The sequence below is a fragment of the Patella vulgata genome, chromosome 4 (genome assembly GCF_932274485.2).
Source record: "Patella vulgata chromosome 4, xgPatVulg1.2, whole genome shotgun sequence".
NCBI lineage: Eukaryota > Metazoa > Mollusca > Gastropoda > Patellidae > Patella > Patella vulgata.
Window position 1 is genome coordinate 6,495,300 of NC_065882.2, and position 15,728 is coordinate 6,511,027.

Here is a 15,728-nt window from a genome sequence, read left to right on the forward strand (position 1 = left end):
TCCAGATTTTCCGGCATGGTTCCCCGTCGTCAGTGATGCAGGACGGAGGGCCTGACAAGGACAGCTGTCTAGTCCTTCGGATGAGACGAAATAACCGAGTTCCCGTGTATACATTGGAATGCACGTAAAAGATCCCTTGGCAGTTGAATTCGATATAAAAGTAGGCGATAGTGCCGCTGCCCGGGCAAAATTTCCCTCATAGCACACTGTATGGCGTATGCCCGTCTTCATTAGCCCAGTTTAGGAGCAGAACAGTAGGACGTTAAACCCCATTTCATTTCATTTCAGTATTGTTTAATGGTCGAGAGCGAGACATTAAACATACATTATGCAAGAGCTAAATCTGCCTATTGCAGGTCTTTCTTTAGGCCTGAAATGTTATATAAACTATTAATTAGACATTTATTAACAAAACAAGACCATAATCGACTCTCGATGGCATCGGATACTCGAGATTTTAACTAGATTAAAACGGTTCGCCATTTAAAAACTTAATTTAAAAATGGGAAAGCGAGGCTAAGTCCCGATTATACCAGTGTCCTGGTTACCACTGTGCACACATCTTGTGAAAACTACAAACAATGATTACTTGGCTGAGAATGAAGTGATTTGAATGAAATTTTCAATATTTTCTTTTTGTATCATCTATTTTTGAATTATTATAGCAAGAATGACCAGGAAATTTAGGCCCAGTCCTAAAATACTAAAAGCTTAATTACATATTATTATACGTTGATATCGATTCTTCTATAGCATCATTCTTCCTCCACTCCTCTGTGGTCTTATACTATCCCATCACTATCATATTCACGGTTATATTGAACCACCCAGTTAGTAGTACCACGAGTGCGTGGGGCGACTGACTGTACAAATGTTGTCTTAACTCTCACAAACAGGCGTAGTTGACAGGCCGATCTCAAGATTCGGTCCCATTGACACCCCGGTTGTACGTGACAAGGAGTAGGGTCGCCTGTCCAACCTCGTGGGTTCTCTCCGGGTCCTCCGGTTTCCTCCCACTGCTAAAGACCCCTACGCGCAAGCGAATTATGGAAATAAAATTGAACCATATGTTAGTCCCGAAATGACCTAGTCTGTGTCGAGTGGACGTTAAACCTCATTTCTCTCTCTCTCCCATTGACACCCCGATTACCTGCCGGAGAACAAATACCCTGGCGGTTACGAGAGCCTCAAACGGAACGAGGTCCGACCGGGGCCCAACGGTGCGAAAGTCTGGACAATGGCCTCAAAGTATTTAAGGAGACGCTTGCTAGCCTGGAGCCCGCGGTTTCGATTCCTGTGTTGGTAAGGTTTCCCTTTGTCAGTGGTGCAAGACGTATGACCTGACAAGAACAGCTGTCTAGTCGTTGGAATGGTACGAAAAACCGAGGTCCCGTGTACACATTGGTGTGCACGTAAAAGATATGAGTAGGACGTAGCGCCGCTGTCAGGGCAAAATTTCTCGCTTATATCACACTGTATGGCGTAAGCCCGTATTCATTAGCCCAGTCGGAGCAGAACAATAGGACGTGAAACCCCATTTCATTTTATTTTCATTTACGGCATTCAACTCTTCTGTATTTTCGCCGTAGAGATAAATCGAACACGAACTTTGTAATTTTCAAAGATTACGTTTTAATTGGCGTGACAAATAGACTTATACAGTGATAGTGAGATATTAATCATATATTTTTGATTGATTCATGAGTAAATTCTGGATGCAAGATACTCGTTAACCTATGACACGTGAACATATCTAACTTATCTCCGTTGTTGTGACAGAGAGGTGTGAAAACTTAAAGTTACAATTTCATATTTTCTAAGAAAGACAAAACATAATTATTTCTATGTCTTTTGCTCAATAGGTTGTCAACTCACTATTATACGATCATATGTGTGATTCTCACACTTAAAACTCATTTACACCGGAAATAATAACACAATTACCTCCCAATTACCTCCCATGTTTTCTATTGTCCACCATGGAGTAGCTATCTTCAAACGTTTGAATTTGAAGTTGAGAATGATATTTTTGCCAATTTCTCAACTGGCAATAGTGAATTATAGGATTAATAGGATTATTCTTTAACAAGGTAGGACTGTTTATAGATACCATCTATTTTAAGGCTTTTTTTTTAATAATTTTATAAATATAACGTAAACATATGAAATTGCAACTTTAAGTAAACAAGGGGTTATTATTATGGGGGTGGGGCTCGATGGTCGAACGGTTAGCGCGTACATTGCATCATGGGGTCTGTCATTAAGTCAACTGGCGTGATTTCGATTCTCCGGTTGTACGTGACATGGAGTAGCGTCGCTTTTTTAACCTCGTGGGTTTTATCCGGGTCCTCTGGTTTCCTCCCATTGCTAAAGGCTCCTAAGCGCATGCGAATTATTAAAATGAAATTGGACCGTATGTTAGTCCCGAAATGACCTAGTTTGTGTCGAGTCGACCCCTCTCTCTCTCTCTCTCTCTCTCTCTCTCTTATTAACGGTTAACTACATGTATGTTAATGAAATTTTTCCCGGACAGCGGCGCCGCTACACGCAACCTCGGTTTTTCGTTGGGTTTTCGTTCGATCCGATCGACTAAACGTGCAAAATGTCCCTCATAGCACACTGTATGACGCATGCCCAACTTCATTATCCCAGTCGCAGCAGAACAGTAGGACGTTAAACCCCATTTTATTTAATAGCTCCATACATGAAGACCCCGTTATCTTTTTCCGTTTATATCTGAGGTTTGTCTGATAGCTAACGATGTTGACCGAGGAAGGGATTTTGCCCGTTTCAGTAGTGCAGAACGGAGGGCATGACAAGGGCAGCTGACTAGTTGTTCGGATGGTACGAAAAACTGAGGTCCCGTGTACACATTGGTGTGCACGTAAAAGATCTCTTGGTAGTTGGAATTCGATATAAGAGTAGGCCGTAGTCCCGTTGTCCGGGGAACATTTCCCTCATAGCACACTATATGGCGTATGCCCGTATTTATTAGCCCAGTTTGGACCAGAACAGTAGGACGTTAAGCCCCATTTCATTTCAGATCAGAACATTAGGACGTTAAACCCCATATTTTATTTAATAGCCCTCAAGGGGGGTTGGATGGCCGAATGGTTAGCACGCGCGTGCTGTATCACGAGGCCTGTCATTGAGTCAACTGGCGTGGTTTCGAATCCCCGGTTGTACGTGACAAGGAGTAGGGTTGCCTGTCCAACCTTGTGGGTTTTCTCCGGGTCCCCCGGTTTCCCCCCACTGCTTAAGACCACTATACGCGCAAGCGAATTATTGAAATAAAATTAAACCATATGTTAGTCCCGAAATGAACTAGTCTGAGTCGAGTGGACGTTAAACCCCATTTCTCTCTCTCTCTTTAACAACCCCCGTTATCAACAGCTGTTTGTATTTATATATCTGAACATTGCCTGACCTCATTATATAATATAAATAGTTGACGTGTTGTTGTCATTTCACGTATGGCATTTATGATAACATAGCTCATAAAACGTAGATTACAGACACAAACAGGACGTATTGGGCAAGCTACACAGCCAGGTGTTTTTATTTACCTGTGGCGGACATCTAATAGGACTATTGGGCAAGCTACACAGCCAATTGTTTTTATTTACCTGTGGCGGAGATCTTATAGGACTATTGGGCAAGCTACACAGCCACGTGTATTATTTACCTGGACGGACATCTAGGTAGGCTGTACAGTCAGGAATATACCTGTGACAGACATCCAGGTGTATTTACCTGACAGATATCCACTGCACAACCAGGTAGGATAATGATTTTGATCAATTTGACTGTTAATTTGGGTCGAAACAGAAACAAAAAATATGGACTTCATCTCGTTGTATATGTTCATTATCTCCGGGATGACAAATTCAATGTAGAAATAAATAAGTCTCATTTCAAATTTCTGAAACGTCATCCTAAGCCAAACTGAAGGACAATATCTTATGTTAAAAAAAACGATTTGAAACATGTTATATTTAGTTAATAATCCTCAATGTCATCTGTTCGACAGCCTCAGACCTCATGATAAGAAAACTCTCGCACCCCACCCCCTGGAGTCGTCGACTATACACAGAATTAGAGACAGAATCCCATTTTTAAATAGAATCCGGCCTTCCATTAGTAGTTTGTTTGGTTTTTTTTTGGTTTTTTTTGTTTTAAAACATATGCAGTAGATATATGATTATCTCTCTCTTTGGCAACCGCGGATCCGTGTGTGAGTGGGGGAGGGGGGGGGCGGGGGGTAGGCTCAATTTCAATTTAGGGGTCCGGGGCCCGAAAGAGTCGAAAATGGCATCTACAGCGTTTTAATTTTTCAAATGTTCCGTAGGCGCTCGCGAATTGTCACTTCAATATGGAAGTCTGAAATTTCTACCCCACCCCCTCCGTATTAAAAATGTTGCTACTGGACAATGTATTTTGTTCATGTGGCGAATCCATTCGCTGTCATTACTTGAATTCGTCCGCTTAACTCTGTGGCCTGATCAATAATTGCGTTTGATTTTTGTTGTTATCTCTTCTACATTTTTCATCTTTAATCCGACCAAAGTCCATTTGTGAGCGATCCACACTTTTTTTTTTTTTTTTTGCCGATGAAATATTTTTGAAACGTAGATAGATATTTATGGAAGACCAAACAGCTCTTTATTCAGTGTTCTTAATTCTTAGTTTTTAATTCATAGTCCTTAATTCATAGTCCTTAATTCTTAGTTTTTAATTCTTAGTTTTTAATTCTTAGTAATAAATTCGTAGATTTTAATTCATAGTCCTTAATTCTTAGTTCTTAGTTTCTAGTCCTTAATTCTTAGTTTTTAATTCATATTCCTTAATTCTTAATTCATAGTCCTTAATTCTTAGTTCTTAGTTTCTAGTCCTTAATTCTTAGTTAATAATTCTTAGTTTTTAATTCATAGTCCTTATGTTTTGCCGATACTTTTTAAAAGATGAAATATTTTTGAAACATAGATATGTATTGCTACTTTGAGAGTTTGAAATCATTACAAAATATCCCAAGTTTCCCAAATTGCGACTACAGTGTAATTCCCTTTACTAACCATTGCAAGTAAGATGATGTTCAAGTTTAATTTGTGACACTACGGGGGAACAGATGTGTGACTATCTTTCGTCACATTAATTAGGAAGTACCTTTGACTTTACGTTGTGTATAAAATAATTTCCAAGGATCAACTGATCCTGGAACGCGGTGTTGGTTTATAACCATGTCTATATATCAAACACAGAAAACTACAACATTTATGATAGTACATTAGGAGTTATTATAATATCTACAGTCTGGAGTTTAACAGAGACTGCGAGTACGTTCTAAGAACTTCACATGCTGTCGGTATCCCGGCCTCTAAGCCGAGGCGGCTAGTCGCACGGCTATGAACGCCGGATGATGTCTAAAGGGAAATTTAACCTTATATAGAAAGTATAGATGCGACAGGGAGGGATAATTACCATTTGGGGGTAAGTGTTTCGTAAAGGCACCGTTTTACGTCAACATTATTCTATTTAATTGACCTAATCTGTAAACAAGATGATTGGACGATAGTACCCTACTTTCAGCAATTGAAGGTGGCAGAAAATGTCTGTGAGTTAATCTAAGAAACTTGACTCTTGCAAAATACCTACTTAGCCTATTTCAAGTTGTCATCCATTTGTTTAACCACTTTAATGTATTAAACAGAGCATCTTTCATACAACTAAAATAACCCCTATATAGTATTACAAATTTCAATTTCGGGGTCCGGGACCCAAAATTGTCCGAAATGGCATCTCCAGCCTTCCACTTATCAAATGTTCTGGGACAGGCGTTCGCAAATTGTCACTTCAGTATGGAGATCTAGACTCTTGATTACAAATTATCCCATGGACCATGCATCTTTAATGACACGGTCACTTGTACTAAACGGCACAACAAACTGTTTTATTGTCGGATGCTAAACCTTTCAATGTCACTTTTGGGGTAATGTTTTATATCTTTAAACATACATTATGCAAGCGCTAAATCTGCCTATTGCAAGTATTTATTTAGGCTTCAGATGTTATAGAAATTATTAATTAGACCTTTATTTACACAACAAGCTCAAAATCAACTCTGTAGATCCACGGATGACTTGGATACAGTTTGGGTTTAAACAGTCCTCCATTTAAAATTAAATCAATAAATGGCGGACCAAGCTAACGTTTACCGTTAGTCGCTGATGTCACTACCGGAAACTAGTGATGAAAGGCCTGCAAAGCGAGGCTACCATAGTCATTGAGCATGCTACTTGATAATCGAGAATATGTGGGTGGAGTTATCGTCTGTCAATCAAACGATCGCCAATTCTCATAGACAGTGCAGACACAATTGATGCCTATTTCTAGTCCAAACTTCTAACAGTGACAATTCCGTTCAGAACAAAGTAATTTGACAGAAATTTTCAACATTTTCTTTTTTTATCATCTATTTTTGAATTATTATAGCAAAAATGGCCAAGTCTTTATAAAACTCTTAACTAATGCATCTTTAATTCAAGGATGAAGCAGTATCTAATGGTGTTAGTGTTTGGGTTAATGGTTTAATTCTTTAATTCAAGGATGAAGCAGTATCTAATGGTGTTAGTGTTTGGTATGATCTGTTTAATTCGTGCCACAAACTGTCAAGATGAACAACGAATTGATGAAATTATAAATGCTGTGTTGGCATGTCGTAACAATCCAGGTCTATCAGTTACTGTCGTCAAGGATGGTCGGGTTGTGCTCAGTAAAGGATATGGTGTGCGGAATCTACAGACAGGCGAACCGGCGACCAATAAAACCCTGTTTGGACTCGCATCTCTTACAAAAGCATTTACATCAACACTGTTGGTCAAACAGCTTTCTGAAAAAACTTCGTGAGTAAATTTCATATTCATAATTCCTTCTTACCCATGCATGCTGCTCATAGTTAATATTCATTATAATCACGTCCATAGAAATGAAATGAAATGAAATGGGGTTTAACGTCTTACTGTTTTGCTCCGAACTGGGCTAATGAAGACGGGCATACACCATACAGTGTGCTATAGGGAATTTTGCCCGGACAGCGACACTACGGCCTACCATTATATCGAATTCCAACTGTCAAGGGATCTTTCACGTGAACACCAATGTGTACATGGAACCTCGGTTTTTCGTCTCATCCGAATGACTAGACAGCTGTCCTTGTCAGGCCCTCCGTCCTGCATCATTGACAAGGGGGAACCACGCCGGAAAATCTGGATGAACTTTCTTGGTCAATGCAGGAAAATCGAACACCCGACATCCAGACTCACGACCCACTTAGCCAGCGCGACCCCACGTCCATAGATGTGTGTGTGTGTGTGTGTGTGTGTTGGGTTGGGGTGGCGGACGGTTAACGCATGCGCATTGGATCAAAAGGTCTGTCATTCAGTCAAGTGGCGTTGTTTCGATTGCCCGGTTGTACATGACAATTGGCGTAGGGTCGTCTGTCCAACCTCATGGGTTTTCTCCGGGTCCTCCGGTTTCTTCCCACTGTTTAAGACACGTACGCGCAAACGAATTATTGAAATAAAATTAAACAAATTAATGTTAATCCCGAAATGACCTAATTTTGTCGAGTTGACGTTAAACCCCACCTCTCTCTCTCTCTCTCTCTCTCTCTCTCCGGACACACCGTATGGTGTTTGCCCGTCTTCATTACCCTGGTCGGAGCAGAACAGTAGGACGTTACAAAAGTCTTTAACGTGTACACCTATGCTGGTCGTATATGACAGTTGTCCTATCTTGTTTCAGGTATCATGTTGGTACCACGGTGTTTAAAGTATTATGATGGTTGTTCTGTCTTGTTTCATGTATCATGTCGGTACCAATACTGGTCGTATATGACGGTTGTTCTGTCTTGTTTCAGGTATCATGTTGGTACCAATACTGGTCCTATATAACGGTTGTTCTATCTTGTTTCAGGTATCATGTTGGTACCAATGTATATAAAGTATTAAATAATAGCCGTCTATTCAACAATACTCTCCGATCAATATACGCCACAGTGGATGATCTCATGGCTCACAGATTGGCCATTCCAAGAAATAACTTTTTACGGTTAAGTTCTACCCTCACAAGGGAGAATCTGGTAAGGTAAGCGCCTTTATTTCTTGTACAGGGAGCGCCCCCCCCCCCAGTGGGAACGTATAGTCGTTAGGATGGAACGAAAACCCGAGGTCCCGTGTAGACATTGGAGTTACTTACCCTTGACAATTGAAATTCGATACAAGAGTAGGCCGTAGTGCCGCTGTCCGTGCAAAAACTCCCTCATAGCACACTGTATAACGTATGTCCGTCTTCATTAGCCCAGTCGGAGTAGAACAGTAGGACGTTAACCTCCATTTCATTTCTTGCACAATTTTATAAGTAACATGACGCCAGTAGTGCCAGATATTACTGGAACCTGGTTGGGTTCGGTGAAAAAAGTCAAATTATGCAGAAAGCGTGAAGGACAAATGGGATGTGGCAGAGCGCAAATGAAAAATGTAATGAGAGAAATGTAGACACGTCAAAAAAAGCATTTTCCCACAAAACATTTGTCATTTAACACTTAACATTTGACGTTTAACATTTAACTCTTGCGTTAGAGGTATTTTGACTTTATAATTATCGGTATTAGGACTTTGTACATTGTACTTTTTACATATATAATCAATGGAAAAGACATTGTCGCAGAGAATTTAATATTTAATCTCTCTCTCTCTCTTCTCTCTCTCTCTCCATATCCTTCTCTCTCTCTCTCTCTCTCTCTCTCTCATATTTTCCACAAAATGCAAATGGCGCAGAAATCCTTTAAGCACAAAACGATGCTGATTTTCAATCTTATTTCTTTTTTCAGTCGAATCCGGTATCTGCCATCCACGGGAGCTTTTAGAAAGACTTTTTACTATTCTGATCTGATGTATGGGGTGTTAACACGTATCACTGAAAATATTGGTGGCCAGTCGTGGGAAGATCTAATGACTTCCTATATACTCAACCCGTTAGGAATGACCTCAACAACCTTTGAAACACGACAAGATCATGGTTCATCAGATGTTGCTACTCCATATGTCTCTGAAAATGGAGTATTGACCCCTGCCTCTCAAGATTTCATAAGGTGTGTTCATTTATTGAATATAATACAGTTTTAATGGTTTTATATTTTGTAAATGAAATAAAATACGGTTTAAATGAAATGAAATGGGGTTTAACGTCCTACTGTTCTGCTCCTAAACTGGGCTAATGAAGACGGGCATACGGCCTACTCTCATATCGAATTCCAACTGCCAAGGGATCTTTTACGTGCACGCCAATGTGTACACAGGACCTCAGTTTTTCATTCCATCCGCACGACTAGACAGCTGTCCTTGTCAGGCCCTCCGTCCTGCATCACTGACAAGGGGAAACCACGCCGGAAAATCTGGATGAACTTTCTCGGCCATTGCAGGCTGGCCAGCCAGCGTCTTACCCACTTAGCCACCGTGATCCCCCCCCCCCACCTGGTTAATGAGAAAAATAGGACGCTAAACCCCAAATCGATTTGTTTTCGTAACATTTTTCGGAGTTCGATCGCTGTATCATAAGGTCTGTTATTGAGTCAACTGGTGTGGTTTCGATTCCCCGGTTGTACGTGACAAGGAGGGTCGCCTGCCCAACCTCGTGGGTTTTCTCCGGGTTCCCAGGTTTCCTCCCACTGCTAAAGACCCCTACGCGCAAGCGAACTATTGAAATAAAATCGAACTATATGTTAGTCCCGAAATAACCTAGTTTGTGTCGAATACACGTTAAACCCAATTTAGATTTGTTATAGTTACATTTTTCAGACACTGGGAATTAATAGGCGGGTCGGGGTCCATGATGAGTACCGCTGAAGATATGGCAAAATGGCTGATATTTCAGCTGAACAATGGCAAGACACCAAATGGTACACAGTTAATGGACTTGCAAGATTTCGAGGACACCCACCGACCACGTAATATGATTAGTTCCAAATATTCAGCTACAGGGAAATATTTCACGAGACCAAAAATTCCCGTTACTACTAGCAACGACGGATATGCACTTGGATGGAAGACTGGTTTTTATAGAGGTTTGTATATCCGTCAAATTATCAGGATTTTGTTGTCAGCTTTTGCAATCTGATTAAAACACAGATCCCAATTAAAATAGGTTTAACGTCATTAGAATTTTGCCCGGACAGCGGCGCTACAACCTACTCTTACATCGAATTCCAACTGTCAAGGGATCTTTTACGTGCACATCAATGTGTAGACGGGACCTCGGTTTTTGTCCCATCCGAACGATTATACGTTATCTCTTGCCAGACCCCCTGTCCTGCACCACTGCCAAGGAGGAACCACGCCGGAAAATCCCGCTGAATTTTCTCGGCCAGGGCTCGAATACAGGAGCTCTAGGTCAGCGAGCTAACGTCTTACTCGCTGAGCCACCGTGGCTCCCAGAAAGCAAAGAAGCAAGATGTATGGACAGTTTGATAGCCGACTGCGTCTTGATACAAGGCGTAGGGTCTATACTCTACTCACTTAAACATACATTATGCAAGAGCTAAATCTGCCTATTGCCGATATTCTGATCAACGCTCATTAATGATTTAATAAAAAAATGGATAATCGAGACTATATTTTTTATCGTACCGACATTAGTAATAATGATCGAGGCTAGGCCTAAAATTCAAATGCTAATATCTCGGTTCAGAGTGGAACAATTGGACTGAAATTTTCAGCAGATTCCGTTTACATTATCTAGTTTTTAACTATTATAACGAAAACTACCAACTCTTCATCTAATCTCCCATAATGTATATTTAATACATTTCTTTCTGTTAACAGGTTTACGAATGCTCCAGCACTCCGGCACAACGTGGGGATTCGCCAGTCTGTTAACGTTAATACCCGATGAAAACCTAGGAATATTCACATCCATGTCTGGCACAGATATCGGATACTTCACCCGTCTCACGCTCCATAATTTCCTGGCTGACATATTCCTTGGGGAGACGCCATGGCTGAATTCCACTACCATATGTAGCTTTCCTCGTCCTTGGCACAACAACGTACAATCCAGACGAACGAAAAGGGCGATAACTATGCCTATCTCTCCCTTTCTGGTAACAAATTTAGTTATATATGCTGGTGTCTACAGAAATGAGGCCTATGGTAATATTGATGTCGTCATCACCAATAACAGGCTTCGGGCGATTTATGGTATCGGAGAATGGAACCTTAACCCGACTTCTGACACCAAGTTTACGGCAGTGTGGCAGAAAGATGCTCCAAGACTCGACTTTGTTTTCACATTTAAAAAGACAGGGACGCGTGTCTACTCTCTGATTCCCGGTTTTCAGAAATCAAAACCCCCCATATTCTATAAAATCTCTCAGACACCTGGTTTAATTGGTTAACATAAAGCAATAGACCTCTCTCATTTGGGGGGGGGGGTGGGTGGATGGCTGAATGGTTAGCGTGCGCGCTGTATCATAAAGTCTGTCATTGAGTCGACTGGCGTGGTTTCGAATCCCCGGTTGTACGTGACAAGGAGTAGGGTCACCTGTCCAACCTCGTGGGTTTTCTCCGGGTCCTCCGGTTTCCTCCCACTGCTAAAGACCCGTATGCGCAAGCAAATTATTAAAATAAAATTAAAACCATATGTTAGTCCCGAAATGACCTAGTTTGTGTTGAGTGGACGTTAAACCCCATTTCTCTCTCTCTCTCATTTGGGTTCAAAATACAATCTCTCTGGCACAAAGCATAATTGGTTAAACTACACTTGACGATACCGATACCGCAGTACATGCCGATAACCCTAACCCCTGCACTCGCAATAGCCTAACAAATAAGGCCAGTGGTAGACCGATTTCCAAGCAAGTGATTTCGTGTAATGCACGAGTTATGTCCCTTGGTTACAACTTCCATACCTACTTAGAAATCGCATATTGAGGTGAAATTTTTGGCACAAAAACACCACGATTTTCAAAAATAATGACAATTTGGCATAAAGAAACGTATATAATCAAAAATAAATATGAATTATTATGATATGACTTACATGACAAGATTTAAACAGCACTAATGCTAATCCCAACCATAACGCGAATGCTAGCCCTAATGCTTGCACTAACCTACAATCTCAATCTCGCCAACAATCAGGTGTCCTAACCTTATTTACATCTTGGCGACCTTGATGACAATTGAGTTGGCCTTAACAAATAGATTTAGCTGTATCATCATAGTTGGGTCCAAAATAAAATTTCATTATATTTTATGTTTTGCTTTGTTTTGTGGTGGGGGAGCTGTAGTGGCTCAGTGAGTAAGACATTGACTCAATAACATCGCGCTCCCTTGATCGATCCCTGAGTGGTGCATCATGGAGGGCCTGACAATGGTCAAGATATAGTCATTCAGATGGGAGGAAACTGGAGGACCCGGCGAAAACCCACGAAGTTGGACAGGCGACCCTACTACTTGTCACATACAACCGGGGAATGGAAACCACGCCAGTTGACTCAATGACAGACCATATGATACATCCAAAATCTTCGACATTGAAAACACGATTTTTTTTGCAATTTAAATTAGCATTGGTGTTGTGGTCTTACCTGGAAAAGATGGGCTTCTGATATCCAATATTTAAGACAAAATAAAAACTTTACCATTGGTACACGAATCGTGTACCATAATGCGTTTCAGTGCCATTTGTAACAAGGTGCTCAAAAAATGAGGCTAGACATATTCCACAAGTCATGTCAAACGGTGATGCCATATTCTTATTTGGAGAGCATGCGCAATATATACTATCGGTGTTGACGGGAATAACCAGATGCTAGAAACTGTCTTTCGGTTGAGATTATACATTTTTACGGTAAATCACCAACAGAAAAACCTATTTAAAATTACTTAATATTGGAGCCATCCCTACAAATGGGGAGTCAAAACCCTGCCACTTGACTCTATGATAGACCTTATGATCGGCAATCCAAGTCTTAGTCTTGTATTCTGCACATTCACTTATATGCAGATAAAGCTAAAAATAAATTGACCGGCCCCTCTAGAAGTATACTTCTTAGAAACTGTACTTTCAATTCTCCATCCAGTAACACTATATAACACTTTGCGAATTGTTTATTTCCAATAAAAAAAAAAAAAAAAAATTCTACAACCAGAATAAACACTGATTGTTCCTATTTAGATAAGTGTCCTATAATCGTCGAGGTTTTCGTGGTCTGTTTCCATTAAATGGTATTGGGGTACTATCTGTTACTGATACAACTTGAATACCAGCCATCTGTAAACCTTTCAGAGCAGGCTGAAATAAAAAATATAATAATAATATGTATGTATGTATGCCACATCTGCAAGAAAATTCTTTTTCAAACATTGTGAATACTTGAGAATTTTTAGACTTTTGAGGTGCTAGGGGTGGCTCTTCAAGGCATTTGCTCTGGGTGCAATCTCGGTGTTCCCTAAAAAGTTCATTTCCCTCATAGCATAAACAACACTGTTCATTGCCCATCTTCCTTAGCCCCTGTTGTTGCAATAAAGTAGGACTGTAAAACCCATTCCATTTCAAACTTTTAAAGTGTAGAGTTTGCAATGAGTGAAATTTTGCCCGGAGAGCAGAACTACGGCCTACTCTTATATCGAATTCCAACTGCCAATAGATCATTTTAGTGCACGCTAATGTGTACACGGGACCTCCGTTTTTCGTACCATCCGAATGACTAGACAGCTGTCCTTGTCAGTCCCTCTGTCCTGCATCACTGAGAAGGGGGAACTACGCCGGAAAATCTGGATGAACTTTCTCGGCCAATACAGGGATCGAGCCAGTGTCTTACCCACTTAGCTACTGTGATCCCCTATAGAGAGAGAGAAATGGGGTATAACATCCACTCGACACAAAATAGGTCATTTCGGGACTAACATATGGTTCAATTTTATTTTAATAATTTGCTTGTGTGTAGCGGTCTTTAGCAGTGGGAGGAAACTGGACAGGCGACCTTAATCCCTTTCAAGTTCAAGTGGGGAATCGAAACTACGCCACTGACAGACCTTATGATCTAATCTGCACGAGTTAAATCATCTCCTCTTGTGATTGGACAGACAACTCTACACCTTATCATGTACAAGCGGGGAATTGAAACCATACCACCTGACTCAATGTCAGACCATTCGGCCAACCAACCCCACTTTAGATTTATCATTATATGTGTAATACTTTTGAGAAGAGACATGTACTCCTTGGTATGGCCTTACACAAACTGGTATGGCCTTAGTTTATAACACAAATTGGCATGACCTTAGTTTATAACACAAATTGGCATGGCCTTAGTATATAACACAAATTGGCATGACCTTAGTTTATAACACAAATTGGCATGGCCTTAGTTTATAACACAAATTGGCATGGCCTTAGTTTTTAACCTTAGTGATAAATATATGCTAACTCACATTTCTTCCCGGACCAATTCCTTTCATATTAACTCGAACAATCTTAATTCCTCTTTCTAGTATTTTCTGTAATCAGAAATAAAATAATTCAAGTAAATCGTATAATTTCTCCAGGTGAGGGGATCAATATTAAACTTGGTGATCATTTTAGGCTATGCCTGTCCCTTAATCACTTTCAATTTCTGAATAAAATTTTGTTTTAAAAAAATCAATTGAGGGTTTGTGAATCCATTGCAAATTATAATGGAGAGAAAGTTGAGTCTCTTTAAGGAATATATGTTTATGAAAGAGAGAGAGAGAGAGAGAGATGGGGTTTAAGGTCCACTCGACACAAACTAGGTCATTTGGGGACTAACATATGGTTTTTAATTTCATTTCAATAATTCACTTGCACGTAGGGGTCTTTAGCAGTGGGAGGAAACCAGAGGACCCGGAGAAAAACCACGAGGTTGGAGGGGCGACCTTACTCCTTGTCACGTACAACCGGGCATTCGAAACCAATGACAGACCTTATGATACAGCGCGCACATGCTAACCATTCAGCCATTCAACCCCCCTATACGTTTATGAACTACTGAACCAAGCCACCACTGACAAGGGGGAAACCCCATGTCCGAATGTGTTGAGTGAAGGTTGACTAAAGGTGGAACTTAGGTTTACTCTGTCCCTCATTTTGTGACTCTTTTTTATCTATAATGTTACTCCAATAAATGTTCAGGAAATTAATTCTTTCACAAGCTGATCAAAACACAGATCTTATTTCATTTCGCTTTTATAGTTCAAAATTTCGTTTTACTTGTCTTAACTACACTAGGATCTGGAAGAGTTGTTATCATTGACATGTTCTGGATGATGTGAGGGACAACCTAATGAAACGGCATGTAACCGCGAGCTTTAGGCATAAGACCTCTGACGCGACCTATCACTACAACCGGTCAAATCTTCATGTAGTGTAGGCCATCGAAAAGTATAAAAAAACGAAACGAAATATAGATCTGTATTTTAATTAGATTGCGAACTCACAGAACTATAACAGGACTCAATTCCATGTCAGTAATGGCAATTCCGTCATTCCGACACATTCCAGATTGTCAATCAAGCCCCCAACTTTAAAAATAAGTGAGTGTACCATTTTAAACAAAGTAATATATATTCTTACCTGTTATACTGATATATATTTTTACCTGTGATACTGATATATATTCTTACCTGTGATACTAATAAGGTAATATATAT

At 40.3% G+C, this 15,728-nt stretch overlaps 1 protein-coding gene across 1 annotated transcript; it reads left to right on the plus strand.

Annotated features, from left to right (window-relative positions):
• The first annotated feature begins 3,562 nt into the window (after nt 1–3,562).
• LOC126817378 (protein flp) lies at nt 3,563–13,953 on the plus strand. Its single transcript, XM_050544328.2, has 6 exons — nt 3,563–3,779; nt 6,603–6,899; nt 7,972–8,142; nt 8,888–9,148; nt 9,855–10,120; nt 10,878–13,953. Exons 2-6 carry the CDS (start codon nt 6,604–6,606, stop codon nt 11,447–11,449), a joined length of 1,566 nt encoding a protein of 521 aa, XP_050400285.1. The 5' UTR covers nt 3,563–3,779; nt 6,603; the 3' UTR covers nt 11,450–13,953.
• The last annotated feature ends 1,775 nt before the right edge of the window (nt 13,954–15,728 follow it).

Coding starts and splice junctions, on each gene's coding strand:
- LOC126817378 (XM_050544328.2), top strand. CDS start 6,604: ATGAAGCAGTATCTAATGGTGTTAGTGTTTGGTATGATCTGTTTAATT. Junction 6,900..7,971: donor CAGCTTTCTGAAAAAACTTC/GTGAGTAAATTT, acceptor ATCTTGTTTCAG/GTATCATGTTGGTACCAATG. Junction 9,149..9,854: donor GCCTCTCAAGATTTCATAAG/GTGTGTTCATTT, acceptor TACATTTTTCAG/ACACTGGGAATTAATAGGCG.